Below are 19,481 nucleotides of genomic sequence, written 5' to 3' on the forward strand. Positions count from 1 at the left end.
CCCAATCTACTACATACTCTGCCCCAACTTCAAACAGGCAAGAATTCACTCAAACGTTTAAAATAGTAAAAAAGACACACTTAAACTTGTGAACAAATCAAGAGGACTATAAATCATTATTCTTAGCTACTCCATTCCTAAAATAGAGTACTATTTGGAAGGTAAGTCACTACTGACTTCAGTTTTCTCGTAAATGAAGAAATGAACAAATTTCAGATTCAAGATCTTAGACCATGACATATCAATAAAATATCCACATAGTGGAAAAATGAGTAGTTTCAATGAACTAGGTTTGCAACTTTTATTCAAAGAAAAACATAATGTAATGAAATACACTATTTATCCAAGGAAAAGTGTGGTTTAATACAAATCAAGATACATCTTTAAATTCATTAATTGCACATTTTGGTGGAATAAATGGGCATACACAATTTTTTTGAAGGACTGCATATGTAAACAATACAATTCAAACATACTTTCAAGAATTGCAAGCACTCTGGTCCCAAGCAAACAAATTAAGTTTCATATTTTTTTAACATGAACTACTTTCTATAACTTTCATTTACTTGGGTATACGTTCACATTAGTTATAACATACCCATCACCATTGCTTAATCTGCACTTGCACCAGAAGGTGACCTTGACAACGACCGAGAACGCGAGCGAGATTGAGAACGTGGCCGCTCCAACGACGCAGGCGATTTGGTTGGTGAAGGCGAACGAACTTTTTGTTCTCTGACCGAGGTACGGGATCTACTGCGAGAACGGGATTTACTGCGGCTTCTACTCTTTGACCTACTGTACGATTTTCGGCTCCTGGAGCGAGAACGACTACGAGACCTGGAGTACGTGCGGCTACGTGAACGTGACCTGCTGCGAGATCTAAGGGAAAAACGGTAACACTTAAGTGCTATTTTGCGAAAGTCACTAAAAAAAAATAGGCATTTCAATTGACAACCAGATTATTCCTTGCAGAACTAGTTTTCAAAATGATATGTCACATCCTGAAAGTCACTATTGAAAAAAATTCTGAATTTGATTCTCTATTTCAAATATGAACTGAACACCAAACAATTCCTTCCTGGCTTTCAATATGATGTTACCTCTGCACTAACAGCTTCACAAGTTTTGCATGCACCCTATTTCTCCAAAAGTACTACTACAAAATCAATTGAAGTATGCCATGCTTCAGTAGCATTTTATGATTGAACTGCTTTAAGTCACTCTGTAAGTTCAAATCTAGTCAACATGGTCTTGATATAAGTGAAAATTTGTTCAGCACTTACCTGTGATGTTTAGGTTCTTCAATCAATCTAATCTTTCTTCCATTTATTTCTGTGCCAGACAGTTTATCAATTGCATTCTTCATATCACTGTATGAGGCAAACTCAACCACCCTACGTAAAGAATATAAAATTGTTCAACAAAATTCTACTCGAAATGTAACAGGTAAACAGAACAAACAGCTTATGTTAAACTGCTCAAGTTATGGCTAAAAACTACAATACTATTTGAATATAATACTTTTAAAGATCTTTTAAGCAAGCAGCATAAATGTTGGTACCTTTAATGCCAAAGTGTAATCTAAATTCACTAATAGTTGACAGGTGGTCATCACCAAATGCAACTTTGTTCCTACTTTTGAGATCCATTTGGTAAAATGTTGTTCAACTATGTTCACACATATAATTTTACAAATTCTTCACGCTACCAGTAATTTGGCTAACACAGAAACTAAGTTCCTTTATTTCACTCACCCTTCATTCATTTTGTGCCGGTGTGCATCTGCAAAGGTAACTTCTCCAGCCTGTCTCATGTAATCCTTCAGATCCTATATAAAATAAAATAAATTAGGTTAGAAAATCACATGCATTACCCATTGTCTTTTATAAAATCACTACAAATGAAACCAAAGCTAATTCATTAAAATTTATTACCTTCCCGCACAATTCCCTAGGCTATTCAACCAGCCAAATGCAAGAGAACTTGCAGAGGTATCATCACGACTGACGACACGATAGTGCTCTTCAGCACCTGCTCCACGTGAGCCCTCCCGGACATCACCCATCCTAAAGGTGGATTTTGGCGGCGCCATGGGAACAGGAATTGCTAAATCTTGTGTTGTTATCAAGAACGCCTCACTCACTCCAAATCGAGCTTCCAAACAAACCTACTAGCGAATTTCTTTCAATCAAGGACCTTAGTTTAGACAGCTCTCACACTTTGACTTTAGGACAATTCGTTACCAGCATTTTCAGAGGCGCAGGAACGAACCCGAGCACTTAAGCTAGTGCCCACCAATGTTGGTCAGACCAGCATAATACAGATCACCAACTGAATGAAACGTAGGACTGGCAATTCAACTAGGCCCACCAAGAGACCAAGCCAGAGCGATTAGGAAAACGTCACTCGTCACAAGGCCAACGATACGAGAGGCTGGTAAATAAAGGTTTTAATATTTGGTTAAAAGGTTTGTACACAATTCAACACAGAACCAAGCAAAAATGTCACACTAATGGCTTTCAAAGACAAATTACTTAAATCACAGAGTCATTGTTAAATATTCTTGAAGCTAGAGTACTTATGAAAATCTTGAAAATGGACTATTTAATAAGTTCAATATTGTACATATTTGTATCAATTTTCCTTGCTACCATTCCTTCCAGGAGTCAAGAATTCAGGCTTAGCTTTGGCTAATTGTCTGCACAAATGAACCTCACTGACCTTAATATTTAAAAATGACCAACCACTATTTCCAAAAAGGAAGTCATGGGCTCTTAACAGTACTATATTAGAGGATTTCAAATAGGTTGGCTTCAGCCAACCTTCGTCGCATTAATAAAGAAAGAAAATGCTAATCTACATTGGAGTTGAACCCTGACACTATTCAACAATTTCTAGTTGGCACATGCATATGGTCGAAACGACATCAAGATTGGCATTGGGTGCAATAATTTCCAAAGCAGAAATGTCCTTTAAATACCCAGCTTTATTTAAGATTCATAGGATTGTGGAGCAGGTGCTCACCGTGGAATCAAATCAAGTATTAAGTCATCAGCTTCAGAAAAATGGAAACTGAAGGACGTCTACAATAAAGGCTCGTTTCACTACAATAAATGTTTACGAATACTTTCACATACAGTTAAAAGGCAAATGTGGGAATGAGTAATTGTATTAAACAAGCACACCTGACAAGATTTTACATAAAAGGCAGGCCGAGGTTTTTGCAGTTTCCTAAAGATCCAAGATACCACTAGGAAGGAAACATAAATAACAGCACCATCTAAAAAAATTGCACCTTTGTGTGCCAATCAATTTGCTTAAAATTAAATCTCAATTGAATTTTCATTATACACATTAATACCACCCCACTTCCTCCTTCAAGTCCCCATAAACACACACATGCACACACAAACCCATTTTGCATTAAACTTTGTAATACCATTAACTAATTCCACTCATTTCAAAGACGAGGCAAATTTGTTACATTTTTGCAATGCATGCTTTTGCAGATTTTGGCTACCCTGTATGCAGATCTTCGCCAGCAATTTATAATATCATACCTACTTGCTTTACTTCCTGCTTGCAGCTAACCATTAGATCATTTGTCAGATTCATTATTTTTCATCTCAGAACAAATTTTAATTATGACAAATGAATTAACAGAATTAAGGAAGTATAGTTATATGCAACATACCTGCCAACTAACTCTTGAAGACAAATTCTCAACTATCAGTCTGTTGTCTGTGCGAACTGGAGGTCCATTCCTGAAACAAATTACATTAAATGAAATCCAGATCTGTGAAGATTTCCAGGTTTAAAATTTAAAGGCCTAATTACAAGATACAGATGTACTATTTCTACAGTTCAGCATTCAACACCATAAATCCCCCCCAGGCTCGGCAAGAAGCTCAAGAGACCCTGGCCTGCACCCCACACCAGTGCAGCTGGATCCTGGACTTCTTGTCAGATCAGTGGCAGGTGGTAAGGATGGGCACCCCCTATCCCTCAACACAACTGTGTTGCCACGCACAGCTCCAACTAGATCAAATACTCCTAGTTACCATGTTAGTTAATTGGCTGGCTTTTGCACAACTCCTTAAGAAATATGTTACACCACAGCCTGGTCATAACATCCATTCCAATAAGACTTGCTAAAATCTAAGATTAGGAACAGTGCATTTTCCCCCCTCTCTTAAAATGAAAACAGCAAATTAGTAGAATATTCAATCTTGGCCATTCAGCTAAACCAGCACATGCTGTACTAAAACCTCCTCCTAGCACTGGAACCTTGATTAAGTTTCCTCATGTCTGCCACATAAGTGCATCTATTTGTTTCAACACTCTGAGGCACTGAGCTCCATATTCTCAATCATTGGGTAGATAAAAACAACAAATACTGGATTTCTATTTTATAATAATGACCACTAGTTTTGTTCTCCAATCAATATTTTTTCATACTTGGGGTGTGAAATTGAGGTGGTTATATGCCTTTTTTGGAGGCCCAGACTTTCCTCATACATAGGTCATCATATTCTTGGCATCATTCTTATTCCCTCAACCATGCCTCTGTAACCTTATTTAAAGCATATCAGTTGCTACTCTTCCCAAGTTGAGAATGAGAACACTCAATTTCTCATTGGATTGTCTTTATAAACCATCAATGTGTATAAATAGAAAATATGCTGTTCATCTAAGACAGTCTTACCTTGCCTCGCTACGTGGGCGCCGTGGGCTAAAGCGACCCTGGTATCGCCCTCCTCCACGCCCTCCTCTAGGTCGTGCTCTTGCATGTTCAACCGTAACTCTGCAGAAAATTTTTCTGTCAAACTCAACTCATTGTAATGTTAAATAAAAAGAAAATAATATTCAGGGCAGTTTTCTTTTTACCTTTCACTACACAGTTCTTTACCATCCAGTTCATAAACAGCATCATCTGCATCCCTGTGATCCTCAAATTCCTAGGAACAGTATCAGTATTAGTTTTCATATTTTGCAATGATTGAAGTACAAATTAATATACTTAAGTTGTTTTTTAAAAAAAAATCAACTGAAAAGCAATCTTACCACGAACCCAAACCCATTTTTCAGATCAATTTCTTTTATTCGCCCATATCCTTTGAAGAATTTCTCCACATCTCTCTCTCTGGCATGAGGGCTTAATCGACCAATGAATACACGGCAGCTCATTGTATCTGATGATATTCCAAAGCAAAAAATAATCACTACAAAGTAGTTTGAAAGTTGAATGCAGACCAAATCAGATCTACTGTAACATTACTTTCAGTGGAGCAAAAAACAAGCTGCTTTATAATCAAAATGGAGTCATATCATTCATAACAAAAAAAGTTACATAAAGTACACCTTAATTACCATGACAATCAAAAATCGAGTAGAAATTGAGATTAAAATGATCCACAAGTAGCTGATTGGTAGATGGAAACTATCTTCAGTGAGGAAATCCAATATAAAGTGATGTTACAAAAAAAAACTTGCATGATCACTTAGATAGGTCTTCTTTACAGATTAGTTATGACCATTCCTAATAGGTTATTATGGCTTAAAAGAATGAAAAATAACACAACTTTGGCATTAAGACCCAAAGAACTATATCAAAGACAAAATGACTAGACAGTTGTAATCAAATGAACAACAAAAAAAGCTTGAGGGCTATTCTTATTCCAGTTAGCCAGTGCTTAAAATGTAGATAGAGAGCAGTTAGTAAATACAATAACACAGAGGGTACGTGTTATTGAAACCAATAGTATGGGAAAGGAGCTCAGGCTGTCATGCAGCAGCATACTCCTAAAGAGGAAACTGGGCCAGGAACATAGAATAGTACAGCACAGTGTGGTGCGGACCCTTAAACGCTGCCTCCCATATAACCCCCCCCCCCCCCCCCCCCGGCCAACCTTAAATTCCTCCATACACCTCAGGAAGGACTGGAAGAAGACAATAGAACTTAGTACAGTTGACAGCAGTGTCAAATTGAGTATCAATGGAGGAATGCGTGAAATTACGGCCAGTAGGCATTAGAAAGCAATGCTTTTACAAACCAAGTACAAAGATGCTTGGTTCCAAATTAGCAGAGGAATCAGAAGGATTTAGCTGCTTGGGACAGATGGGTCCTCGAGTACTTTTTTATGACGTGAGCAACAAAGACGACCAAAGTTCCAATACCTTTACGTGTAACAATCTGGCTTGAAAAAAAAACAATAGCATGCTGTTGGAATGAAAACCCACGATCAAATTACATATCCACTGGCCTAAGGAGCAATCATTGGACATTAGCTGCTGTGCCATAAGATCTCAAATCCAAACTCAATTATATCAAACTGCTGAAATGCATGAACGTCCGCACTCGACTCAAAGGCAAAGTAGTACGAACTACTGCCTACAGCTCCAGCAATCCAAGTCTCCAGAGCTTATGCCTTGCTTTCACATTGTCTGAGACCACATGAGTTCCTTTACACATCGCAGAGGTGCAAGTTGAGGTTCAAATGGACACTATCCATTGCCCTCAGCGCGTAGGCAAGCGTCGATTCCGGGAGCAAAAAGGAATGTGCCCAGAATGAAATCGTTCTCGGTAAAAATCATGCAGAATTATTGTATTTATTGTGGGCCGAAGGCTCGTTTCTATGCTGCCTGACTCTCTCGGAAAGGAATCGAGCAAACTTGGGAGAGGGGATTCTTCTTCTGACTTTTAGTGGCGGTTGGCGGGGGTGGGGGGGGGAGCGTTGCACCTGGCCAGCCCGAGCCTCCACAAGGTACTGCGCCTTATCGTGGTTCATCAGCAGCAAGTAAGCCACAACATGAGAAACGGTTAAAACCGCCACCTTCCCCCCCGAAAAAACTGGACATAAAAACATCATTTCCCATTCCCAGTTAGATGCCCCACCACCACCATTCATTGGGCCATTTGGTGGTGGGACAACATCTGAACGCAGTCGCTAAGCGCCCAAGTCCCGGAGGCCGACCCTCCCGCCTGCGTTCCCGAGAAGGTGGAGAGGAAGGCCCTCACCGAAGATCTGTTTCTCTGTTCGCACCGACAAAACATCCAACCACCGGTGAGCCCACCCTCGCTCGCTCCCTCTGCCCCCCGATAACGGCCAGACCTCCCGACATTACCTACACACACGCTCCGTTCCTGTGACGCAGGCGAAATAAAAACCAGTGCACAAAATGGAGGCTGATGCCCAAGCGGCGGCCAATCACGGGGCGCGATGACGTCACGGGCGGGCGGCCCTTCCTTTCGCGGGCGGGCTGCTGGTGGAATGGGGTGGTGGAGGCTGCTCGATTACACCTCAGGTTTTGTGATGAAAATGTTGAAACAAATGTCGATACCCTAGGCTATGTAGTAGTTGGACGATGGGGTTAGGGATCAGTTTGTGGGCCGGTAAGTCCCTTTCCTGTGGCTTCTGTATGCATGGATCGGCGTTCCTAGTGGCACCCCGAGTCTTCCTCCTCCATTTTATATGGTTCATGTTCAAGTTCTCTTTTGTCATCTGACTGTCCTAGTGACAACATCTCGGTTGTAGTAGCCTGAGGGAAGAAACTTTTACCCAGTCCCGCAGCCCTATTCCTGATGCCCCTGTACCTTCTTCCTGACGGTAGTGGGTCAAAGAGATTGTGGGATGGGTGGTGGGGATCCTTTTCGGGCTCTTTGCACACAGTCGTTCCCGGTAAATATGGAGGGAGACCCTGCTGGTGATCCTCTTGGCGGCTTTTACTATCTTCAGTAGGGTGGCTGTGGTCTGATGCCTTGCACCTTACGTAACACACAATGATAGAGCCGGTTAGGAAACAACAGCAGGCTGTGAGCCAGCCAGAGGTTCCCAGGAATCAGTGGGGGTTGCCGCTACATTTTATCAAGGGTTTTGAGCAATTTCTTGGGCCTTTTTCTGTTTGCCCAGTAGTCTTCTCCGATGTCGAGCTTGGAATTGAACGTTGATTTTGAAAAGTTAGTTTCGGCATCTGAACAATGTGTCCTTTCCAACACCAGCCTCAGTGCAGGGGATGTTGGCTTGAAAGAGTTTGATTGTTCTTTCTGAGAACTTGGAGGATTTTGTTGAGTTGAAGAAATTTGGAATGGCCCCATTGACCCTTAGCAATTTTTATTAATGCATCATGCCATAGTATGGCAACTGCTCTGCCTGTAACTTCAAGAAAACATAAGGTTATGCACACAACGGAGCATATCATGGAAACCTGCTTTCCCTCCATGGATTCTGCCTGCACTTGCTGCCTCAATATAGTAGCCAGCATAATCAATGATCTCACCCTCCAAGATGTTCTACCTTCTCACTCTCCCATTGGGCAGAAGGTACATGCCTCAAATACACTTCTGTCCTGCTGTTATCAGACTCTCGAATGAACCTCTTGTATAAGATAGACTCAACCTCACAATCTGCCTCTTTATGATATTGCATTCCATTGTTTATGTGCACTGCAATTTATAGCTTTAGCGCTGTAGGAACAGTATGCAAGACAAGACTCATTGTATTTTGGTACATGTGATAATAATAAGCCTATTCTGATTAAACAGGTGAGATTCTGCAGATGTTGGAAATCTGGAGTAGTACATACAAAATGCTGTTGGAACTGAGCAGGAATAATCAGTCAAGGTTAAGTTTAATTGAGCAAGCATGAGCAAATCTTGTTCTCTATTAAGTCCTTTGAATTATAGGCATTTTTGTTTTCAAAGGCATGGTTACTAGCTGTTATTGTAGGGTCAAGTTCTGTGATAAGTAAGTTAAAATAGAAACCAGGAAAACAATGAAAGTGAGTGAATTTAATTGTAGTCACACAACATGGAAACAGGCCCCTTGGACCATTGCTTTGCACAAACTATCAAGCACTAACTTGTGTTAATCATACACTAAATACACCACTCTAAAGCTATTTTATTCCCTCGTCAGCTTTTCCAGATTCTGCTACATTACTGCCTTTGTGCTGCGGCCAACAAATCTACCAATCTGTATAATCCATTTAGGATGTGGGATGAAACCAGAGTAGCTGGTGCTGGATCAGCTGGAGCTGCAAGGGAGCAAATCTAACAGCCATTTGCTGCCTTTGTCAGAGAAAGACCTATTGGTAAAGTTGAGTACTGACAGTAACAGAAGTGAAGAGCCAGAGGAGATGAAATTGGAAATAAGTGTTAAATTGTGAAGCTACTAAGGAAGGACATGTCTTTTCTGCAGATTATCAAGGTGGTAGCTCTAGAGGAGGGTATGAATATGTGGACGAAAGTCTGTGATCTGACCAGCAATCATAACCTTTAGTGTGAGAACACTGAGAGAACAAGGCCAACTAAGAGCATGGATGAGATTGAGGGAGTAGGAGGGTAGCAATATCAGAGTTGAGTGGTTTAAATAAGTTTCCATAAAGAGCAGTGTATGTGTGTTACCAAAAAAAGAGTGGATTCACCCATACAACACTATTTCCTCTAGCTCTTCAATGTGTGCAACAGACCTATGTAACCAAAACAAATGTGTGACAAGAAACACACATCAAAGTTGCTGGTGAACGCAGCAGGCCGGGCAGCATCTGTAGGAAGAGGTGCAGTTGACGTTTCAGGCCGAGACCCTTCGTCAGGACTAACTGAAGGAAGAGTGAGTAAGGGATTTGAAAGTTGGAGGGGGAGGGGGAGATCCAAAATGATAGGAGAAGACAGGAGGGGGAGGGATAGAGCCAAGAGCTGGACAGGTGATAGGCAAAAGGGGATACGAGAGGATCATGGGACTGGAGGTCCGGGAAGAAAGACGGGGGGGGGGGGGGTGGTTTCGAAGAGAGGATCTAAACTTCTTCGGTGTAGGCATCACCGGAAGAGACTTCGCAGTAGTGAATTTAAACGCAAACAACAGGAATTCTGCAGATGCTGGAAATTCAAGCAACACACATCAAAGTTGCTGGTGAACGCAGCAGGCCAGGCAGCATCTGTAGGAAGAGGTGCAGTCGACGTTTTAGGCCGAGACCCTTCATCAGGACTAACTGAAGGAAGTGAGTTTCTTCCCGGACTTCCTGTCCCATGATCCTCTCGTATCCCCTTTTGCCTATCACCTACCCAGCTCTTGGCTCTATCCCTCCCCCTCCTGTCTTCTCCTATCATTTTAGATCTCCCCCTCCCCCTCCAACTTTCAAATCCCTTACTCACTCTTCCTTCAGTTAGTCCTGACGAAGGGTCTCGGCCTGAAACGTCGACTGCATCTCTTCCTGCAGATGCTGCCTGGCCTGCTGCGTTCACCAGCAACTTTGATGTGTGTTGCTTGAATTTCCAGCATCTGCAGAATTCCTGTTGTGTGACAAGAATATTATTTTCTCAATATTGCTGATTGGAGCAGATCAATTTAGTGAACACAAGGCATAAAGCTACGAAATTCAACTCAATCTATCCTGACTCCTGAATTGTGCAATATCTCGTCTAGACATTCCCTGTTAACAAATGATACTGTAGCAACTATCAGTCCAGATACTGAAAGATAACGTGTTTCCTATACTGATCATGATGTCGTTTAGATGATCGTAGATTACCTTTTCTAGATTGGTTTGTGTATAGCTGATGTAGACCATAAATTTCCTTGATCGTACATAATTTTTGCTAAGTGGCATGGTTACTGGCTCCCACATTTAGCTGATGCAAATGAAAACGGGAATTATAGAATAAAAGAGTTTGAATGGAAGGATTGAAAGTATTGAATTGATAAATGTTGATGAATCAATATAGCTTAAGAAGTCCTGACGAAGGGTCTCGGCCTGAAACGTCGACTGTACCTCTTCCTAGAGATGCTGCCTGGCCTGCTGCGTTCACCAGCAACTTACACATCCCATTCCCATTCTGACATGTCTATCCATGGCCTCCTCTACTGTAAAGATGAAGCCACACTCAGGTTGGAGGAACAACACTTTATACTCCGTCTGGGTAGCCTCCAACCTGATGGCATGAACATCGACTTCTCTAACTTCCGCTAATGCCCCACCTCCCCCTCGTACCCCATCCGTTATTTATTTTTATACACACATTCTTTCTCTCACTCTCCTTTTTCTCCCTCTGTCCTTCTGACTATACCCCTTGCCCATCCTCTGGTTCCCCCCCCCCCTGTCTTTCTCCCCGGACCTCCTGTCCCATGATCCTCTCATATCCCTTTGCCAATCACCTGTCCAGCTCTTGGCTCCATCCCTCCCCCTCCTGCCTTCTCCTATCATTTTGGATCTCCCCCTCCCCCTCCCACTTTCAAATCTCTTACTAACTTTTCCTTCAGTTAGTCCTGACGAAGGGTCTGGGCCTGAAACGTCGACTGTACCTCTTCCTAGAGATGCTGCCTGGCCTGCTGCGTTCACCAGCAACTTTGATGTGTGTTGTTAGTTTAAGAATGGTAGTTATAGTGATGAAGTATATTTTTACCTACCGCTGTTCCTCTTAACTTGAAAAATCATCACAAAACTCATAGAAGTTCCAAGCAGTCTTTGTTACTACGTCCAAAATTTCTTTCATGTCTAAATTAGCATTATTTCCACTCATAAACTGGGGTGTTATTATTGTTAGCCAGCTATTATTTTCCTTTATAATTTTTATTATTAAAAATTAACATTATTTTTCAAGGCCAGTCAAGACATTGCGAAGCTAAGAAAGGCAGGTTCATACAAATGTACACGTGAGTTAGGAACGAGCGACCCTTGGCCCTATTTCACCATATGCTAAGATCTTTTCTGATTCAATTTGCTGCTCAGCTCCAGTTACCAAAGTAATTCTTCACTCCCCTTGCTTATCAAATATTTATCCATTACTGCCTTAAAAATCTTCAAATACATTGCTTCCACTGGCCTTTGCAAGAGTTCAGGAAGACTTGCAACCCTATGAGAGAAAATATATCACTTCATCTGTCCTAAGTGGTCATGCCTAGTTTTAGGTTATCCCACAAGAGGAAACATTTTCCACATCCACCTGTCACAATCATTTGTTTCAATTAATGTGAATTATTATACCAAAACATTTGATTGAGCAAACATCAGTTAAAACCAAATAAAATGAGTCAACAGTGTAATAGGAGCAGGGGTAATCACATGATCCCTTGAACCTATTTTGCCATCCATTGGGTTATTTCTGATTTGAGCTTTAACCACCTTTCTGGCCAATTTCCATCACCCTCAACTTTCTGCATTCTAAACATTATCTAAGACTTGAATATAATGAAAATCAGAAATAAAAGAAGAGAATGCCAGAAACAATCAACAGATCTGGTAACGCTTGTGAACAGTAAAATAGTCAACATTTTGGGTCCAAGTCCCTTCATTAGAATTTGATGGAAAAAGTTAATAGTTCTCAACTCAGAGAAGAAATTACTCAAACTTGGTGCAGGTGTTCAGCCCAAATTCTGAGAATATGTTGCTTGTTTTAGACTCCCTTTTGAGAGAAATAACCTCATATATCTAACATGTCAATTTCCTCTAAATCATGTATTATAATTGTCTTAAACTTTGACTTCTCATAGTTATAGAAAACTACAGCGCAGAAACAGGCCCTTCAGCCCATCTAGTCCATGCTGAACCATTTAAACTGTCTAGCTAGTCCCATCAAACATAGCTCTCCATGTACCTATCCAAATGTCTCTTAAATGTTGAAATTGAAATCACATCCACCACTTGTGCTGGCAGCTCGTTCCACACACTCTCCACCCTCTGAGTGAAGAAGTTCCCCTCATGTTCCCTTTGAACATTTCACCTTTCATCCTTAACCAATCATCTCTATTGTAGTCTCACCCAACCTCAGCAGAAAAAGCATGCTTACATTTACCCTATCTATACCCCTCATAATTTTGTATACCTCTATCAAATCTTCCCTCAATCTTCAACGTTCTAGAAAATAAAGTTGTAACCTATTCAATTTTTCCTGATAACTGAAGTCCTCCAGTTCCAGCAACATCCTATAAATTTTCTCTGTCCCCTTCCAATCTTATTTACATCTTTCCTATACTGCACACAATACTCCAAATTAGGCCTCATCAATGTCTTATACAAATTCAAGATAACATCCCAACTCTTTTACTCAGTACTTTGATCTACAAAGGCTAAATCTTTCTCTATGACCCCATCAATCTGTGACACCACTTTTAATGAATTATGGAACTGCATTCTCAGATCCCTTTGTTCTACTGAACCCGTCAGTGCCCTACTGCTTACTGTGTAGGACCTACCCTGGTTTGTCCTCCCAAAGAGCACCACTTCACACTTGTCTGCTTTAAATTCCATATGCCATTTTCAGCCCATTTTTTCAGCTGGTCTAGATCCTGCTGCAAGCTTCAATAATCTTCCTCACTGTTCACTACAGCCCCAATCTTGGTCCACTACATCTTCAAATTTGCTGGTCCAGTGAATCACGTTATTACCCAAATCATGTATGTAGATGACAAATAATAACCGACCCAGCACTGATCCCTGCGGCACTCCACTAGTCACAGGCCTCCAGTCAGAGCGGCAACCATCTACTACCACTCTCTGGCATCTCCCACGAAGCCAATGTCTAATACAATTTACCACCTCATCTTGAATGCCAAGCAACTGAACCATCTTGACCAACCTCCCATGCAGGACCTTGTCAAGTGCCTTGCTGAAGTCCATGTAGACAACATCCATTACCTTGACTTCATCAGCTTTCCTGGTAGCATGTTCAAAAAACGATGTAAGATTGGTTAGACATAACCTACCACGCACAAAGCCATGCTGACTATCCCTAATGAATTGCTGTCTGTCCATATATATACTCCAGAATACCTTCCAATAGCTTTCACACTTCTAATGTAGTTCTGCTCAAATTTCACTGAAAATTCCTTTTATATCGGGAAACCATATAGCTTTTTGTTTTATTTTGTGGACATCTGTTTTATTTTTAGCGGACTTTTAATTTATTTCTCATATTTCACTTTTTTCCCATAATTCTGGAAAGAATTTGACAAAATCTGTGCTAAGCAATCCCATTCGTTAACCCACCTGATTTTCTTACCATCAAGCTAAACTATTATGTTCATTTCTGGTCACTTCATTGCAAAAGGGATGTGGAAGATTTAGAGTGGGTGCAGAAGAGATCTACCTAGGATGATGCCTGGAATTAGAAAGCATGATTATAAGGTTAGGTTGAGTAAACTAGGATTTTTCTCTTTGGAGAGAAGTTGGTTGAGAGGTTGCTTGATAGAGGTGTACAAGAAGATGAGAGGGATAGATTGAGTGGACAGGCAAAGAGGACTTCTCAGGCCAGAATACAATGGGGCATAACTTTAAGGTGTCAGGAGGAAAATATAGTGGGGATGTCAGAGGTATTTTTTTTTTTACTCACAGTGTTAGGCACATAGAACATGCTGCCAGGGGTGGTGGTAGAGGCAGGTACATTACGAACTTTTAAGGGATTCTTAAATAGACATGTGTTTGAGAAAAAATAAAGGCCTATGTGGGAGGAAATGGTTAAATTGATCTTGGATTAGGTTAAAGGGTCGGCACAATATTGTGGGCTGAAGGGCCTATACTATGCTGTACAGTTCTATGTTCTAAACTATGGATATAGTAGCTGTAATTTATTGATCTATTTCTTTTAAAGCAATGACTCACCTTAGCACTCTGTATGGAGTGTTGTCTATGTCTGCGCATTGATGTTGTTTACGCATGTGCATTGATCTCTGTCTCTCTCACTGCAATGTGAATTCACCAGTTAAAGCCATCTCCTGCATGCATGCTTTTATTTAATTAATTTGTAGTTGCACAGACAGAACACATTGGTGATGAGTATGAAACTGAATGTCAGAAAATATTACCAACTGCACCCACATGAGATGAGATGAGACAGTGAGGAAAGAGTTAAACAGTACAGAGAAAGCCATCACAGACACTAACAAAGGGACATGTGAGTAACTGCAGAGTACACAGTGAAAGGCGCACAACTAGCAAAGTTAAAGTGAAAGTAACATAACGATGGGTTTAGCCGGGAATGTTGATGTATTTGATAGGGCTAATGAAGGCTGGGAGTCTTATATTGAGAGGGTTAAACTGTATTGAAACGCGAAACAATGCGGGTGAGGAAAAGAAAATTTCCACACTTCTTAGCTTAATGACTGCTAAAATGTGCAGACTCTTACACAACCTAGTAACCCCTAAAAAGCCAGCAAGCAAGACGTTCGATGAAATTGTTACAATTTTACAAAGTCACTTGAGCCCTAAACCGCTGGTAATAGTTGCGAGATTTAGATTGTACAAAAGGAACCAGTCAAAGGATAAAAGAGTTTCTGAATACATTGCAGGACTGAACAAGCTTTTCCAGTACTGTGACTTTAGATATGGACTTTCTGTTGCATTAAGGGACAGGTTTGTTTGTGGCATGCATAGTCAAAGTACTCAGAAGAGGCTACTGTCAGAAAGAGACCTAACCTTAGAATGGGCATTGACCATTGCAATATTGTTAGAGACTGCAGCAAAGGATGTAGCAGAACTACAGAAAAGGAGCTTAGAATGTGAAAATATCCCTGAATGGTGCAAAAAGCCAAAAATGTTATGGACATGGCAAATCCTCCCATTGTGCAAATTATTATTGGTTCAGAGAAAAAGTTTGCAGAAAGTGTCACAGTCAAGGTCAAATAGAGAGAGTGTACAAGGCAGACAAAAAGTACAAACAAAGAGAAGAACTACACCGAGTGAAAAGTTTCAAACCCAAAAGTAAGCAATGCATAAAGTGACCAAAGCTGAAATAGAATCAGATAACACAGTGTCTGACAAAGGGGAGCTGTCATGCTTAGAACTGCATAGAATTATTGAAGTAGATGACAAAACCATATGGATCACAAAATATGTGTCTAGTGTAAAACTGAAAATGGAGCTGCAAGCAGGGTCAGCTTTGTCTATAATTTCAGAGGCTGACCACAACAGACTGTTTTCTCAGCTACCTTTAGAGAATACTTCAGTGATGCTAAAGAACTACACAGGTGAAAAAGTGTCCCCCAAAGGCAAACTGAAAGTGAGTGTGATGTACGGAGGCAAAACACTAGTTAGCGCTTAATGTGTAGAAAAGTGGAGGGTCAGCACTTTCCAGACATGAATGTTTGAGAAAAATCCAACTGGACTGGCACGCTATCCCGAGACTGTCACAACTGCTTAATGTTAATGAGAAGATGTTCGAGAAGAGGATTGGTAAACTCGAAGGCATGAAGGCCAGAATTGAACTGGATGAAGCAGCAACACAAGGATTCCATAAAGTGTGTCCAGTGCCTTATGCACTACGCCCTAAACTGGATGCTGAACTTAGAGCCTGGAGACATCTGGAATTCTCACCAAGGTTGAGGGGAGCGATTAGGCCATGCCTATTGTCCCAGTGATCAAGAAAAGGAAGGCTGGAGTCGTTCGTATATGTGGGGATACTGTGCAGTATCCCAAGCCATGAATAAAAGACATTTTTGCATCTTTGGCAGATGGGGAGAGGTCTTCAAAGATTGGCTTGTCACAAGCCTATCTGCCAATGGAGATTGAGGAGTCAAGCAGGAAGTTCCTGACAATCAACACTCAGAAGGGACTGTTCCAGTATAATTGTCTCGTCTTTGTGGTCGCATCATCTCCAGAAAATGGCAAACGACAATGGACCAAGTGCTCCAAGATACCCCAGGAACACAATGTTACCTTGATGACATCATTGTGACTGGCAAGAATGATGAAAAGCACCTCCAGAACTTTGGTAAAGTGCTTACCAGGCTGAGTGAGTATGGTCTGCACACAAAGAGAGACAAACGTGAATTTTTCTAGAATGAAGTCTCATATTAGATAATCCCGAGGGAAATTTGGTTTCGTTATAGCCGCACCAACCAAGAATAGAGCGTAAATATAGCAATACAAAAAATCCCAACAATCAAACACCAAAATGCAAACTATGCCAGATGGAAAATAAGTCCAGGACCAGTCTATTGGCTCAGGGTGTCTGACCGTCCATGGGAGGAGCTGCACGTTCGATGGCCACAGGCAGGAACGCCTCCCGTGCCGCCAAGTGTGAACATGTCATTGACAAGCATGGCTTCCATAAGTCACAAGAGAAGACTGATGCAGTGCTACAGGCACCCAAACTAGAGAATGTGTCACAACTCAGATCATACTTGGGACTTGTAAACTACTACCATTGGTTTCTCCCCAACATTGCTACAGTGCTGCACCCATTGAACACACTGTTGCAAACAGGAGCAAAGTAGGAATGGTCAGAAAGATGTGAAACAACATTAAAAGAAACACAGATAATAATAACATCAGATGAACTGCTCACCCATTATGACACATCCCTGCCCATCAGACTGGTGTGTGATACGTCCCCTTATGGCATTGGAGCTGTTTTGTCACCCACTTTGAAAGATGGATCTGAACATCCGATTGCATTTGCTTCAAAATCACTGATGAGTGCAAAATGCAACTATGCACAGATCGACCAAGAGGGCCTTAGTCTAGTATGGGGAATAAAGAAGTTCCACGGACAAAAGTTTATGCTAGTGACATAACAGCAGCCCCTTGTGCCCATTTTCAATCCCAGGAAGGGAATTCCAGTGATACAATCATAAGACCATAAGACCGAGGAGCAGAATTAGGCCATTCAGCCCATTAAGTCTGCTCTGCCATCCCATTTTGGCTGATCCCGGATCCCACCCAACCCCATACACCTGTCTTCTCATCATATCCTTTGATGCTCTGACTGATTAGTAAACGAACAACTCTCACCTTAAATATACCCACGGACTTGACCTCCACCGCAGTCTGTGGCAGAGCATTCCACAGATTCTACTCTCTGGCTAAAAAAATTCCTCCTTATCTCTTTTCTAAAAGGTCACCCCCCTCAATTTTGAGGCTGTTCCCTTTAGTTCTGGGTACCCCCACCATAGAAAACATCCTCTCCCACGTCCACCTTATGTAGTCCTCTCAACAGTCAGTAGGTTTAAATGAAATCCCCACGCAATCTTCTAAATTCCAGTGAGTACAGGCCCAAAGCTGCCAAACGCTCCTCGTATGTCAACCCTTTCATTCCTGGAATCATCCTTGTGAACCTCCTCTGGACTCTCTCCAATGGCAACACATTCTTTCAGAGATATGGGGCCCAAAACTGTTAACAATACTCCAAGTGCAGTCTGACTAGTGTCTTATAAAGCCTCAGCATTATCTCCTTGCTTTTATATTCAATTCCCCTTGAAATAAATGCCAGCAAATAATATCGATATGTGTTAACTAGGGGGCCGTGCACAATCCGGATTTGATGGAGACAGCCGTGAGAAGCGTAGAGGAACATCTGGAATAACTTCTGAAATGCCTGCTTCGCTGCCACTGCTGCTGTGCGATCGAGAATCTCCGGAGACGAAGGCCCCAAATCCTCGGCTTTGTGTATCGCCTGTTGCCGGGGCTGGGGTCGAAGCGCTCGGCAGAGATGGTGCTCGGTTGCTCGGTGTTGAAGAGGTGGGTCAGAGGCTCAGAGTTTTTCAGACGGACTCGGAGTCGGACTGTGGTTGGATGCTTCCAGTATGCTGCACAGGCAAGATGGCGGCGCTGAAGGTTTACCGTCTGTGTCAGATGATGGGACTTTCGAGAGACTTTGAGATTTTTACTGTGCCATGGTCTGTTCTTATCAAATTACGGTATTGCTTTGCACTGTTGTAACTAAATGTTATAATTATGTGGTTTTTGTTAGTTTTTAAGTCGGTTTGTCATGTGTTTTCGTGATATCATTCTGGAAAAACATTTTATCATTTCTTAATGCATTACTAAATGACAATAAAAGGGGACTGTGGTCATAATCATAATCATAACTTTGCATTTGCCTTCTTTACCACAGGCTCAACCTATAAATTAATCTTCTGGGAGCCTTGCACAAGAACTCCTAAATCCATCTGCACCTCTGATGTTTGAACCTGCTCTCCATTTAGATAATAGTCCGCACTATTGTTCCTTTTACCAAAATGCATCATCATACATTTCCCAACACTTGTTTTCCATCCATCACTTCTTTGCCCATTTTTCCAATTTGTCTAGGTCCGGCGGCAATTGCATTGCTTCCTCAACACTACCTATCCCTCCACCTGTCTTTGTATAATCTACAAACTTTGCCAACAAAGCCATCAATTCCATCATCCAAATCATTGACAAACGATGTGAAAAGTAGCGGTCCCAATACTGACCCCTGAGGAACACCACTGGTCACTGACGGTCAACCAGAAAAGGCCCCTTTTATTCACACTCACTGCCTCCTGCCTGTTAGCCATTTCTCTATCCTTGATGTCTGCTACCTAGTTACAACATTGGGCACTGTTTCTAGGAACCACCCTCATGACGTAAAGTTCAAGGGTACCAAACAACACAACAACGTCGACAGCTTGTCACATCTTCCACTGCCGCAAGTCTTCATTCTGTGACCCAGCAGAGGTGTTCCATACACCTTGATGGACCAATTGCTGGTAACAAATCTGGAAATACAAAGAGAAACAAGGAAT

General features: G+C 41.5%; 1 protein-coding gene and 1 long non-coding RNA gene across 6 annotated transcripts; one reads left to right on the top strand and one right to left on the bottom strand.

Annotated features, from left to right (window-relative positions):
* Positions 1–287: 287 nt before the first annotated feature.
* LOC140201579 (serine/arginine-rich splicing factor 5-like) lies at positions 288–7,236 on the bottom strand. 5 transcript variants are annotated; one of them, XM_072265918.1, is made up of 8 exons: positions 7,129–7,236; positions 5,068–5,195; positions 4,891–4,961; positions 4,709–4,807; positions 3,698–3,767; positions 1,758–1,831; positions 1,287–1,397; positions 288–882 (listed from the first exon to the last, which is right to left on the bottom strand). In XM_072265918.1, the coding sequence occupies exons 2-8, from the start codon at positions 5,188–5,190 to the stop codon at positions 612–614; spliced, it is 819 nt and encodes a 272-aa protein (XP_072122019.1). In that variant the 5' UTR covers positions 5,191–5,195; positions 7,129–7,236; the 3' UTR covers positions 288–611. The 5 variants fall into 5 exon arrangements, with proteins under 5 accessions (XP_072122019.1, XP_072122036.1, XP_072122027.1 ...); XM_072265935.1 differs by having other exon boundaries at positions 7,133–7,219; XM_072265926.1 differs by lacking the exon at positions 7,129–7,236 and adding an exon at positions 7,022–7,100.
* On the top strand, positions 7,229–18,794 carry LOC140201599 (uncharacterized). Its single transcript, XR_011886905.1, has 2 exons — positions 7,229–7,396; positions 18,230–18,794. It is a non-coding gene; the product is annotated as an uncharacterized lncRNA (long non-coding RNA).
* The last annotated feature ends 687 nt before the right edge of the window (positions 18,795–19,481 follow it).

This window comes from Mobula birostris, chromosome 1 (genome assembly GCF_030028105.1).
Source record: "Mobula birostris isolate sMobBir1 chromosome 1, sMobBir1.hap1, whole genome shotgun sequence".
NCBI classification, from domain to species: Eukaryota; Metazoa; Chordata; class Chondrichthyes; order Myliobatiformes; family Myliobatidae; genus Mobula; species Mobula birostris.